The sequence below is a fragment of the Eurytemora carolleeae genome, unplaced genomic scaffold (genome assembly GCF_000591075.1).
Source record: "Eurytemora carolleeae unplaced genomic scaffold, Eaff_2.0 scaffold1233, whole genome shotgun sequence".
Lineage (NCBI taxonomy): Eukaryota > Metazoa > Arthropoda > Copepoda > Calanoida > Temoridae > Eurytemora > Eurytemora carolleeae.
In genome coordinates this window covers 91813-104450 of record NW_019397603.1, presented here as the reverse complement: position 1 = coordinate 104450, position 12638 = coordinate 91813, and the positions used below count along the sequence as shown (strand labels likewise).

The window sequence follows — 12638 nt, the reverse complement described above, 5'->3', positions numbered from 1 at the left end:
GCATTTTGGATCATGTTTTGCATATTTTTGCGGATTCGGATCTGAATCCAGGGAGCACAAATGTTGCTGTACCGGATCCGGATCCAGGGAGCACAAATGTTGCTGATCCGGATCTGGATCTAGGGAGCACAAATGTTTCTGATCCGGATCCGGATCTGGTGAGCACAAATGTTTCTGATCCGGATCTGGATCTAGGGAGCACAAATGTTGCTGATCCGGATCTGGATCTAGGGAGCACAAATGTTTCTGATCCGGATCCGGATCTAGTGAGCACAAATGTTTCTGATCCGGATCTGGATCTAGGGAGCACAAATGTTGCTGATCCGGATCTGGATCTAGGGAACACAAATGTAGCTGATCCAGATCCGGATCTAGGGAGCACAAATGTTGCTGATCCGGATCTGGATCTAGGGAGCACAAATGAAGCTGATCCAGATCCGGATCTAGTGGCTGATCCGGATCTGGATCTAGGGAACACAAATGTAGCTGATCCAGATCCGGATCTAGGGAGCACAAATGTTGCTGATCCGGATCTGGATCTAGGGAGCACAAATGAAGCTGATCCAGATCCGGATCTAGTGAGCACAATTGTTTCTGATCCGGATCCGGATCTGGAAACAGATATTAGAATGTTTAATTTTATTATCTTTTCTTATTTTTTTGGGTACAAGGGACTTTTACAAACCGTTTCTTTCTATGGAAAATATTTTTTTTGAGAAGTTTTTGGAAATTTCTGAATGTTTCTTTACTGATTCCTGAAAATAGATGAATTTATATTTGGTAATATAGGAATCCTGATATTCTGATCGGAGAGAATGATCTTACATCTTTATCATATCTTCATGAACCTGCTGTTCTTCATAACCTCAGAGTCAGGTTGCATAACTTTTCTTATTCTTCTACTTCATTTATCCCTTTCTCTTTATATTCTCTCTTTTATCCCCCTTCTCTTTACATCCCGTTTCTCTTTATATCCCCCTTCTCTTTTTATCGTCTTTCTCTTTATATCCCCTTTCTCTTTATATCCCCCTTCTCTTTTTATACTCTCTTTTATCTCCCTTCTCTTTATATCTTCTTTCTCGTTACATCCCCTTTTTCTTTATTGCCTCTTTCTATTTATATCCACTTTCGCTTTATATCCCCTTTCTCTTTATATCCCCTTTCCCTTTATATCCCCTTTCTCTTCATATTCCCCTTCTCTTTATATCCACTTTCTCTACATATTCCCCTTCTCTTTATATCCCCTTTCCCTTTATATCCACTTTCTCTACATATTCCCCTTCTCTTTATATCCCTTCTCTTTATATCCCCTTTCGCTTTATATTCCCTTTCTCTTTATATCCCCTTTCCCTTTATATCCACTTTCTCTACATATTCCCCTTCTCTTTATATCCCCTTTCTCTTTATATCCCCTGTCTCTTTATATCCCCCTTCTCTTTATATTCTCTCTCTCTTTATATCCCCCTTCTCTTTTTATACTCTCTCTTTTTATCCCCCTTCTCTTTATATCCCCTTTCTCTTTATATCCCCTTTCTATTTATATCCCCTTTCTATTTATATCCCCTTTCTCTTTATATTCCCCTTTCTCTTTACATCCCGTTTCTCTTTATATCCCCTTTCTCTTTATATCCCCTTTCTCTTTATATCCCCTTTCTCTTTATATCCCCTTTCTGTTTATATCCCCTTTCTCTTTATATCCCCCTTCTCTTTATATCTCCTTTTTGTTTTTATCCCCTTTCTCTTTATATCCCCTTTCTCTTTATATCCCCTTTCTCTTTATATCCCCCTTCTCTTTATATCCCCCTTCTCTTTATATCCCCCTTCTCCTTTTTATGTTCCTGTCCTAATCCTTCCTCGATGTATGTTTCTGTCCTAACCTTTCCTCTTATGTTCTTGTCCTATCTCTTTCTTTTATTTTCCTGTCCTAACCCTTCTCCTTTTTATGTACCTGGCCTAACCCTTCCTCTGTATGTTCTTGTCCTAACCCTTCGTCTTTATTTTTTTCCTAACCTTGTCCTCTTTATTTTCCTGTCCTAACCGTTTCTCTTTATTTTCCTGTCCTAACCATTTTTTCTTTATTTCCTGTCCTATCCCTTTCTCCTTATTTTCCTGTCTTAACCCATTCTCTTTATTTTTCTGCCCTAACCCTTTCTCTTTATGTTCCTGTCCTAAGCCATGATTCCTTTACGTTATTGTCCTAACCATGTTCTCTTCATGTTCCTGGCCTAACCCTTCTTTATGTTCCTGTCCTAACCCTTTCCTCTTGTTTTTTTTGTCCAAACCTTTTCTCTTTTTTATCCTTACCCCAAAAAGAGTTACATGCCTCATTTCGAAACCTTCATCATTTTTTTCAGAATTAATATTAAAGATTTTTTTCTTGTTAAGGATTGAATTCTGTCAATTTTTCTAGTTGTCTCTGATGCATACATACAAAATCAAATACACAGAGAAACTACAATTGACCAATAAAAAGAAGAATTAATCTTTGTTGAGGATTTTTTTGGAAAAAAACAATAGGCGTTAAATATTGGTTTGTTTGTATACCAGGAACTACATATTTATGACAATGACACCATATTTGCGTACAGAGGTCAGAATATGGGAGATTTGGACCCCCACATATACGCCGTCAGGTCGAACTTTATTTTTTTAGTAATTAATATCGTCTTTATCATAATTTAAGACGTAAATGATTATGCACACAAATTTTAATCAAACATATATTGGAAATATCCAGCAAAAAAACAAAAGTATCAAATCACCTTGATTGTGCTAAGAGATTTTTTTAGAAAATATATTTTCTGATTGTGTAAAATGTACAACTTTTCAATATTTTATGCAAGAATAAATCTTTATTTTCTTTTTTTAGTGAGGAAGCATTTAAGCTTATGGAGAGAGATAGTAAAAATCAATCAATCATCGTCTCGGGTAAGAAATAATAAAACACTTAAAACATTAAATCTGGAACATTTGAAAAATATTTTAATGGTCGATAACAACCAAAAGAAAACCAAATAGGTAAAAACGAGCTTAATTTTTATCCAAGGATTGTGTAACTGTTTTCCACAGGTTTTTTTTCTCTCTAGTGGAACTGGGTTATTTTTTGTGGGGTATCGCGGTGTAATTCACTTTACAAATACATCGAATTGGAATAAGAATATTAATTGATTCTTGATTTAAATATAATTATTGGTAATTTTAAATGTTCATTGGTCCTAATAATTTGATTTGATTTGATCCCTATCAGGTATAGTTGGGGTACAGGAGATACTGAAACACAGGTATAGTTGGGGTACAGGAGATACTGAAACACAGGGATAGTTGGGGTACAGGAGATACTGAAACACAGGTATAGTTGGGGTACAGGAGATACTGAAACACAGGTATAGTTTGGGTACGGGAGATACTGAAACACAGGTATAGTTGGGGTACAGGAAATACTGAAACACAGATATAGTTGGGGTACAGGAAATACTGAAACGCAGGTACAGTTGGGGTACAGGAGATACTGAAACACAGGTATAGTTGGGGTACGGGAGATACTGAAACACAGGTATAGTTGGGGTACAGGAAATACTGAAACACAGGCATAGTTGGGGTACAGGGGATACTGAAACACAGGTATAGTTGGGGTACAGGAGATACTGAAACACAGGTATAGTTGGGGTACAGGAAATACTGAACACAGGTATAGTTGGGGTAGGATACTGAAACACAGGTATAGTTGGGGTACAGGAGATACTGAAACACAGGTATAGTTGGGGTACAGGAAATACTGAACACAGGTATAGTTGGGGTACAAGGGATACTAAACACAGGTATAGTTGGGGTACAGGAAATACTGAACACGGGTATAGTTGGGGTACAGGAAATACTGAACACAGGTATAGTTGGGTTATAGGAAATACTGAACACAGGTATAGTTGGGGTACAGGAAATACTGAACACGGGTATAGTTGGGTACAGGAAATACTGAACACAGATATAGTTGGGGTACAGGAAATTCTGAACACAGGTATAGTTGGGGTACAGGAAAAATCTGAACACGGGTATAGTTGGGGCACAGGGGATACTAAACAGTGAACACAGGTATAGTTGGGGTACAGTAAATACTGAAACTCTGAAACACAGGTATCGTTAGGGTACAGTGGATACTGAACACAGGTATAATTAGGGTACAAGAAATACTGAAACACAGGTATGGGTGTATAGGAAATACTCAAACACCGACAGTTAAGCTAAATATTCTGCCGAAATACCAATCAAAGGGTTTAAAATAAAAAATCTAAAGACCTATAAACGTTAATTGTTTGCTGCCCTGTTTAAATTTAAAGATACATGTTGTATTAACGGCAAAATAAGAAAATTAAAACTTTTTTAATCAATTATTAATGATTGAATATTTTAGGTTGAGCGAAGGGTGTTGGCCAGCTCACCTATCATGGAAGCTATCGGTGAGTTCTCACAAATAAATATAATATTAAAATATTAAAAAAGAACTGATATTTTTATTTTTAAGTGGATTCCCATAGCATAGCACGAGTAATAAGATTTGAGATTTTTTCCATTTTGTATGTCAAGTGACCCTTCATTTTGCCAGTTGTCCAGTTGTTTGTACAATTCACAATGTAACCCTTAAAAACCTCAAAAATTTGTTATTTAAAAAAATATAAATAGTAATGAGTCTGCCACGAACTTTCTTATCCCAGATCTTTGATATTTTAATAATGATTTCTGAAAGAACAGATGATTTAAGTTTGAAATATTAAGGATTTACCAAACAGGTTGCAAAAATAGAGGGATTAGACATTTTTAGTTTGTGGTAACTAAGAACTTAAATCCTTTTTTCTATGGTGGTTTCCCCGTAAAAATGACTTGCGGATCATTTAATTACAATGAAATCTATTTAACAAATTGAATTTTTAATTTATTTAGTAAAAGTAAAAAGTAAATTTATAATCTTCTTAAAGATATAATGTTACATGGCAAGTGTTACAAACAGATACATTTCTTTTATATACTCAGTCTTTAACACCAGGCCTCATACACATATCATTTATATTCATGAATAGAGGAAAACAAATAAACAAGATATCTTCCGAATCTGATCTTATTTCAACAATAAAATTCAGAGAGAACCAGCAAACTTTAGAATAGGAAGACGACATTGAAGCAATACTGACGTGCATTTAACGTTGTTGCAAATCAAAAAACTTTGTTAGTGAGTTTTTAAAATTCATTTATTGAGTGAATTGGGTCTGTTTACACTGCACAATTAATTTGTTTCATGTTCATTTGACTATTTAAACTCACAACCTAATTTAAAAGTCGACTTCCTATTCCAGAGTTTTCTGGTTATCACTGTAGGTGAACAAAGGCAATTATTAAAGTTGCAAGAAAAATGTTGCAAGTTAATATTTCATTCAGCCATCAATTAATCAAGGGGTTAACTGTTCATGTCCAGAGAATTTTTTTAGAGTTATTTTGTTTCCATAAATGCAATAATTTTATTGACAAGGAAGACTTTTTATATTTAAATTCTGTTTTCTCGTGAGAAATATTTCAAACATATTTGTTTCCCCTGAGAAGGGAAAAAAGGAGAGACGAAGCGTCCTCCGTTTGGAAGTTCTGAACGGAGGAACAGCTGCTCCGTCCTCAACCCAAGGAGTCTGCCTCCGAGGTCGCCCAGGTTTCCCCGGAGTGTCTCCTCCTTGTCCTCGACTAGGTCCCGGAGGTTTCCGGATATCCGGCCGGATCCTGAGAACCTTGAACCTGGAGTGTGTCGGGTTGTTTCTCTCTCCGAGTACCATAAACGATACACGTTTCAGGAACACGTCTTTACTCCGAGTCCTATAAAAAAATTTACCATTTAAAATTATAGAATTTTCAAAAATAGTTGTTTAAACTTGGAAATTTTGAAGGTATAAACTCCCCTGTTCTCACCAAATTACAGGGATATTATTAATCTTTTCTCTTAGATATTTATAAACATTATACTTAGGTAATCTATTTACCACGAAGCAGAACGATAAAACTAACTTGGCGGTTTCTTAACTCTCTTTGCTTATAAAGAACCTGGACTATTGTTATGCAACATATTTTGAAACTTCCAAAATGAGTCCTGCATCTTAAGGGGAGGGGAGGGGGGAAGTGCAATTCGACACTTTGTGACACAAAATTGTATACATGCTACGCTTGGTTTTAAAAATTGAGATAAAAGGCTGAAATTTTGCATATAGCCTCTAATTGTGGTCATCTTCAAAGTTTACGAAGAAATTTTGATATCGAAGGTCATTCACCTCCATTTACTCGGGTAATAAGGGAAAATACCATTTTTAACTCTAACTCAATTGTTGTAAATTAATGAGACATGTTTTCATATTTTTTGCTACCAAATATGTGATGCGCTGATATAGACACGTATATAAGATAATGAACTCTGAAAAGGACGAAATATTAAATCAATGAAAATGAGTCATGTTAGGTATCAAATCATATAATATTTTCCTGGTAGATTTTTTCTTAGCTTGAAAATTACGTTTTTGATTTCAAGGATTCCCATGTTCTGTTTATAGTTCAACTATACAGTAAATAGTAAAATCTTTATTCATGAATGGATAGGGAAAAGATTTGTTCACTTTCTACCTTGAAGTGTTAGGGCAGCTTTAGAACTTGGTTCATTGTAAAAACACAATATTTATTGAACATTTATTGCCAAGGCCTTGTTTATAATCGATGTTATAGTTTACAATAAAACTAGTTTCTAAGCTGTCCTTGTACGTCATGGTGTTTTAAGCAAACCCTTTACTTTATCTTGTACGTCATGGTTTTAAGCAAACCCTTTCCTTTATATTAATATCTACTTTTATCAGGTGAAAGATATTTGTATGTTTAGGGAGCTAGAGTTTATGTGAGATATTTTTGTATATATGTAGGGAGCTAGAGTTTGGAAAATATTTGGATATTTAGGGAGCTAGAGTTTGGAATATATTTCGATATTTAGGGAGTTAGAGTTAGGAATATATTTGGATGTTTATGGAGTTAGAGTTAGGAATATATTTGGATATTTAGGGAGTTAGAGTTTGGAATATATTTGGATATTTTGGGAGCTAGAGTTTGGAATATATTTGGATATTTAGGGAGCTAGAGTTAGGAATATATTTGGATATTTAGGGAGTTACAGTTAGGAATATATTTGGATATTTAGGGAGTTAGTTTGGAATATATTTGGATATTTTGGGAGCTAGAGTTTGGAATATATTTGTATATTTAGGGAGCTAGAGTTAGAATGAGAAATTTTTGTATATATGTAGGGAGCTAGAGTTTGGAATATATTTGGATATTTAGGGAGCTAGAGTTTGAAATATATTTGGATATTTTGGGAGCTAGAGTTGGGAATATATTTGGATATTTAGGGAGTTAGAGTTTGGAATATATTTGGATATTTTGGGAGCTAGAGTTTGGAATATATTTGTATATTTAGGGAGCTAGAGTTTGGGTGAAATATATTTGAATATTTATGGAGCTAGAGTTTTTGTGAAATATATTTGTATATTTAGGGAGCTAGAGTTTGGGTGAAAGATCCAGAAACTGTTTGGAAAGGAGCGTTCCTCTTACAGGTAACATCCTCTAAAAGATTACTAATTTTATCTTGAGGATCATCTTAGTCTGATCTTAATAAAGGGACTGGGGGACGTTATTTGTGGAAGATTTCGTCGTTTTTTATCTTACAACGTTTTAAATTTAAACAAGTTCCTTAATTGTCGCTGCACCACGAATCACTGTTTAAAGCGAAGCCTCCAATGAAATTAATTCATGTTAAGCAGGAAGAATAATGCAATCTCATTCATCCTTATTAAAGAGTTAATCGGAAATGCCACTCTATAAATGGAAAGTCTCTTGAAATTACGCCTACAGTCCCTTAAAGGAAAAACTTTCTAAAAATTGTTAATCTCAAATCTGAGATTCCACAAATATGATGGATTTAATTTCCAATTAAATCTGAAATATACACCTAGTATATTTACCGCTCATGACGTGAGCAGTACAAAGTGTTCACGACCAAGTGTATGCAGTACTGTCTGTGCAATTCATGATAAGTGCAATGGACTGAGTTATTGTACACGGACATCATGTACGGCAGACGATATGTATGGTACAGTGAAATGTTTTTTTTTCAGCTATCTGTACAGTGTAATGGAAAATATTCAGGATTATGAAGGGGGTGTACGCCACCTTGAAACGAGTTATAATGTAAATTTTAAGGATTATGAAGGGGGTGTACGCCACCTTGAAACTAGTTGTACTGTAAAATATTCAGTACAATGAAGTGGGTGTACTCCACCTGGAAACTATGTGTACTGATAAATATTCAGGACTATGAAGGGGGTGTACGCTACCTTAAAACTATATTTACTGTAAAATATTCAGGACTATGAAGGGGGTGTACTCCACCTGGAAACTGAGTGCGGGGAATCCCAAGAACTCCAGATAAAGAATGATACAGAACTCCCGCCTCTTAGGTAAATACTGGGTGTCCCAAAACCGTGGTAAATGACTTGTTCATATTTTTCGTGAAGATAATAATTCAATTGAAATAACTACCAGCAAAAGCTCAAGGTGTTGGGATTTCTCAATTAAAATCGTTTCCTTTTTCTGCATTTTGAAAGACTAAAAGTAGCCAAGAGAAAGTTAATGAGCTTCACAACTCCACAACTTTTTCTGATTCACACAAAATAAATAAAAAAATTCGCGCCCTGCCGTTACGAAGCTAAGGTATTTTTTAATGTGTTTTTGCCAGGTTAATTTCATTTCATAAAAGTTACTAAGCGGAAACCCTCCAAAAATTGGTAACCTCAAGGTTTAATCCATATTAAAAATAGTGGGAAAGTGTAGATCTAAGTTTTAACAGATTAACAGATAAAACGTCAAGCATATTTTATGATCTATTCCAGCGTTATGTGAAAACGGATCCTGAATCCTCTCTGAATCCAGATCATAAAGATTTCTTCAATTTTTTTTGCTAGTTTTTATGATAACTTGATTTACCATTCAGAGATTAGGAATATTTTAATAATTCCCTTATTTATAGATCATTCTTTGGATTTGCATTTTGAGAGTAAAATTTTGTTCTGGTTAATATTTTGCATTTTGGATCATGTTTTGCATATTTTTGCGGATTCGGATCAGAATCCAGGGAGCACAAATGTTGCTGATTCGGATCCGGATCCGGAAACAGATATTAGAATGCTTTTTTTTTCTCAATTGTGGTTCTATTATCTTTTCTTATTTTTTATTTAAAACAAGGGACTTTGACAAACCATTTCTTTCTATGGAAAATATTTTATTTTTGTAGAAGTTTTTGGAAAATTCTGAATGTTTCTTTTCTGATTCCTGAAAATAGATGCATTTATATTTGATAATATAGGAATCCTGATATTCTGATCGGAGAGAATGATCTTACATCTTTATCATATCTTCATGAACCTGCTGTTCTTCATAACCTCAGAGTCAGGTTGCGTACATTTTCTTATTCTTCTACTTTATAATCCCTTTCTATTTATATTCTTTCTCTTTATATTCCCCTTCTCTTTTTCCCCTTTCTCTTTATATCCCCATTCTCTTTTTATCCCCTTTCTCTTAATATCCCCCTTCTCTTTATATCCCCTTTCTATTTTTATCCCCTTTCTCTTTATATCCCCTTTCTCCTTATTTCCCCTTTCTCTTTATATCCCCTTTCTCTTTATATCCCCTTTCTCTTTATTTCCCCTTTCTCTTTATATCCCCTTTCTCCTTATATCCCCTTTCTATTTTTATCCCCTTTCTCTTTATATCCCCTTTCTCCTTATTTCCCCTTTTTATATCCCCTTTCTCTTTATATCCCCTTTCTCTTTATTTCCCCTTTCTCTTTATATCCCCTTTCTCCTTATATCCCCTTTCCATTTTTATCCTCTTTCTCTTTATATCCAAATAGATTATCAAGTACAATTGGTGGCAACAGAGAAATGATCCAATTACACACGACGTCACAAGTGTCAAATTTAACAAGGAAAACGAAATTTTCTCACATTAGTTTCCATGTTTTCCAAGATTAAATAAAAATATGTAAAAACAGAAAATAAATAACGCAAAAAATTGCACTTATTTACATTAAATAAGCACTTTATTATAAAATTATCATTATTATTAATTTTGTCAGACACAAAACTGAATTGACATTTGTGATGTAAGAATATAACTGTATTCTTTGTTGTCATCTATTGTACTAGAATCTATTTGTTTAAATCCATTTTATCTTTTGATCACCTATCTCTTAATCACTCTTTGGATCCCCTCTCTTTTTTATCCACTTTCTTCTTCATGTTCCTGTCCTAACACTTCCTTTTATGTTCCTGTCCTATCACTTTTTAAAAATTTTTTTGTCCAAATCCAAAAAGAGTTACATGCCTCATTTCGAAACCTTCATCATTTTTTTCAGAATTAATATTAAAGATTTTTTTCTTGTTAAGGATTGAATTCTGTCAATTTTTCTAGTTGTCTCTGATGCATACATACAAAATCAAATACACAGAGAAACTACAATTGACCAAATAAGTTTTGCATAAGTGTTTCAGATAGAAAAACATGGAAATTTTAATTACATTTTTTAATTTCTTTTGTACATATTTCAAACAAAATATTCTTTTGTCGATCGCATAAATTTAAGCAGAATTAAAATATGCCTTTTAGTAAAGATAAATTTTCTGTGAAAATATCTGAATAAAATATAGAAGCAAATTCAGAGCCGGTCAACACTAAGATGCAAATTCGTAAACAATAGGTCAAGTTTTAAGAATATTTAAATATATAGTTCTACAAAATCAAAAATATGCCACATTAACACTAATCATTACAATATTACTTCTAAGTAATTCATTATCTATAAATACTATCAGAAATTGTTCGTTCATAATAACTGAAATTAACAAAGACATAGATAGAGGGGGGGGGGCTGTCCAGTGTACCCCTTCCCTTCCCAACCTAATCCCCAGCTTAATTTCATTTCGTTGATAATAAAAATTCTTCTAATCTATTTGTAAGTTGATAAGCTATCATTAATTTGTTTCTCTAACCTTTTCTTATTTCATTGGATTTAATAACTGTGAAAATTGTGAAATAATGCTAAGAGTAAGTGATTGAATTCTTAAATATTTTGAAAGTTAAATTTTTTCCTTTTTTTAAATTTAACGTTCTCAATTTCTAAATTTTTTTATAAAGTTTAACTGACACTCTATTCACAACGGTACCCTTTAAACCTTGGTCGGAGTAACATTCAAGATCAAATTGTCGTTTTGTCCCTGGAAAAGGGAAATTTTCCTTAATTTTCTCTGCTACAAAAATGCAGCAAGACCCTGCTTTAGATAAATAACAATTGAATATAATCCACTTTCAGATGGAAAATTAAGGTTATCTCCTTCATCCGTTGTGAATCGAAAATGCCACTTTGTAAGTGGAGAGTCACTTCAAATCCATTTATCAGTCCCCTTTAACATGTTAAAATTTTCCTTCCAAACATCTAAGAATTATCAGGTCAATCAAAAGTCAAAAATATTGTTTTTTCAATTTCAAATTTTAAAAAAAGTTTTTGCATTCTTTGAATAATGTGGCGGCTATGAAAGTCGTCTTTCCTAGGAAGAACCTTTCGCGGCAGGGAGAAGAATAGGGGAGTTTCTAGAAGCCACGTGATATATATATGTTTTCTACTTTGTAACTTTATATTAAAAATATAGTTAGTCGTTATCTAAATCCTCGTCTTATTGCTATCCGCCAAAATAACTAAGATTTGAGTGAAAGCTCTTTTACAATATTTAAATGTTTATTTTGAATTTTTTATTCAAACTTTAGAATTCCCAGGAATATTTATTTATATTTGCATTTTAGTTCGGTAAATTCTGGCATCTTTGGTAAACTAATACAAGATTTGATCAGAAATCTCTGTTGAGCACTTTTTAAGATATAAGATAATACCTTTTCAAGATGTAATATAATACCTTTTTAAGATATAAGATAATACCTTTTNGACAGCCTGAAGATTGCCTGAAAAAGTTTAACTTGCGTGATTTTATCTCATTTCTCTTAAAAAAAAGACTTTTATTCCGACAGTACCTAGTTTGAGAGAAGGATGGATGGTACTCGACTTTTTTGAGTTTTCAGGAGAATTATGTCCCTTGTTGTCTGCGAGTATTTTGACCTAAAAAAAGCAAGATATTATAAGTTACACAAATGGACTAATTTTAGCATCTTATTGACGGAATTTCAGACCAATTGGATCTTAACTTATAAAAATTCAGCCGGATTTAAAGAAAAAAAACCGTTTTATGGGGGAAGAAAATTATGTATTATTAGCAATACAAAGTTTGGATTATAATTTCTTGAACTGAGTTACAACTAACTTTTTAAATACTTATTCTTTTCAAATTAAAAGTACGCTAAAATACTCCTTCAAATGCTGTAAAACTATATTTTTTGTTAGTTACACAATAAAGAAGAATGAATGATAAAAATTCGATGATTTTGCACAAAATTTCCACAATTTCAAGATCTAAATAAACAATGCTGCTAACATTATGGTGGAAAGTGTATGTGTGTGTGTGGGGGGG

General features: G+C 33.5%; 2 protein-coding genes across 2 annotated transcripts in view; both read left to right on the top strand.

The window, feature by feature from the left end:
* Positions 1-51: 51 nt before the first annotated feature.
* Positions 52-5873, top strand: LOC111715139 (surface protein; the record flags this gene model as incomplete). Its single annotated transcript, XM_023490406.1, has 5 exons — positions 52-578; positions 2548-2633; positions 3248-3281; positions 4409-4454; positions 5590-5873. Coding segments are annotated over 5 exons (977 nt in total), but the record flags the coding sequence as incomplete, so codon positions are not given.
* A 1686-nt stretch (positions 5874-7559) lies between these two features.
* Positions 7560-12638, top strand: part of LOC111715138 (unconventional myosin-Va) — a gene marked incomplete at its 5' end in the record, with an annotated part of 75301 nt that continues 70222 nt past the window's right edge. Inside the window, 3 exon segments of the mRNA XM_023490405.1 lie at positions 7560-7619; positions 8431-8522; positions 9428-9514. Coding sequence (XP_023346173.1) covers positions 7560-7619; positions 8431-8522; positions 9428-9514 — 239 coding nt within the window.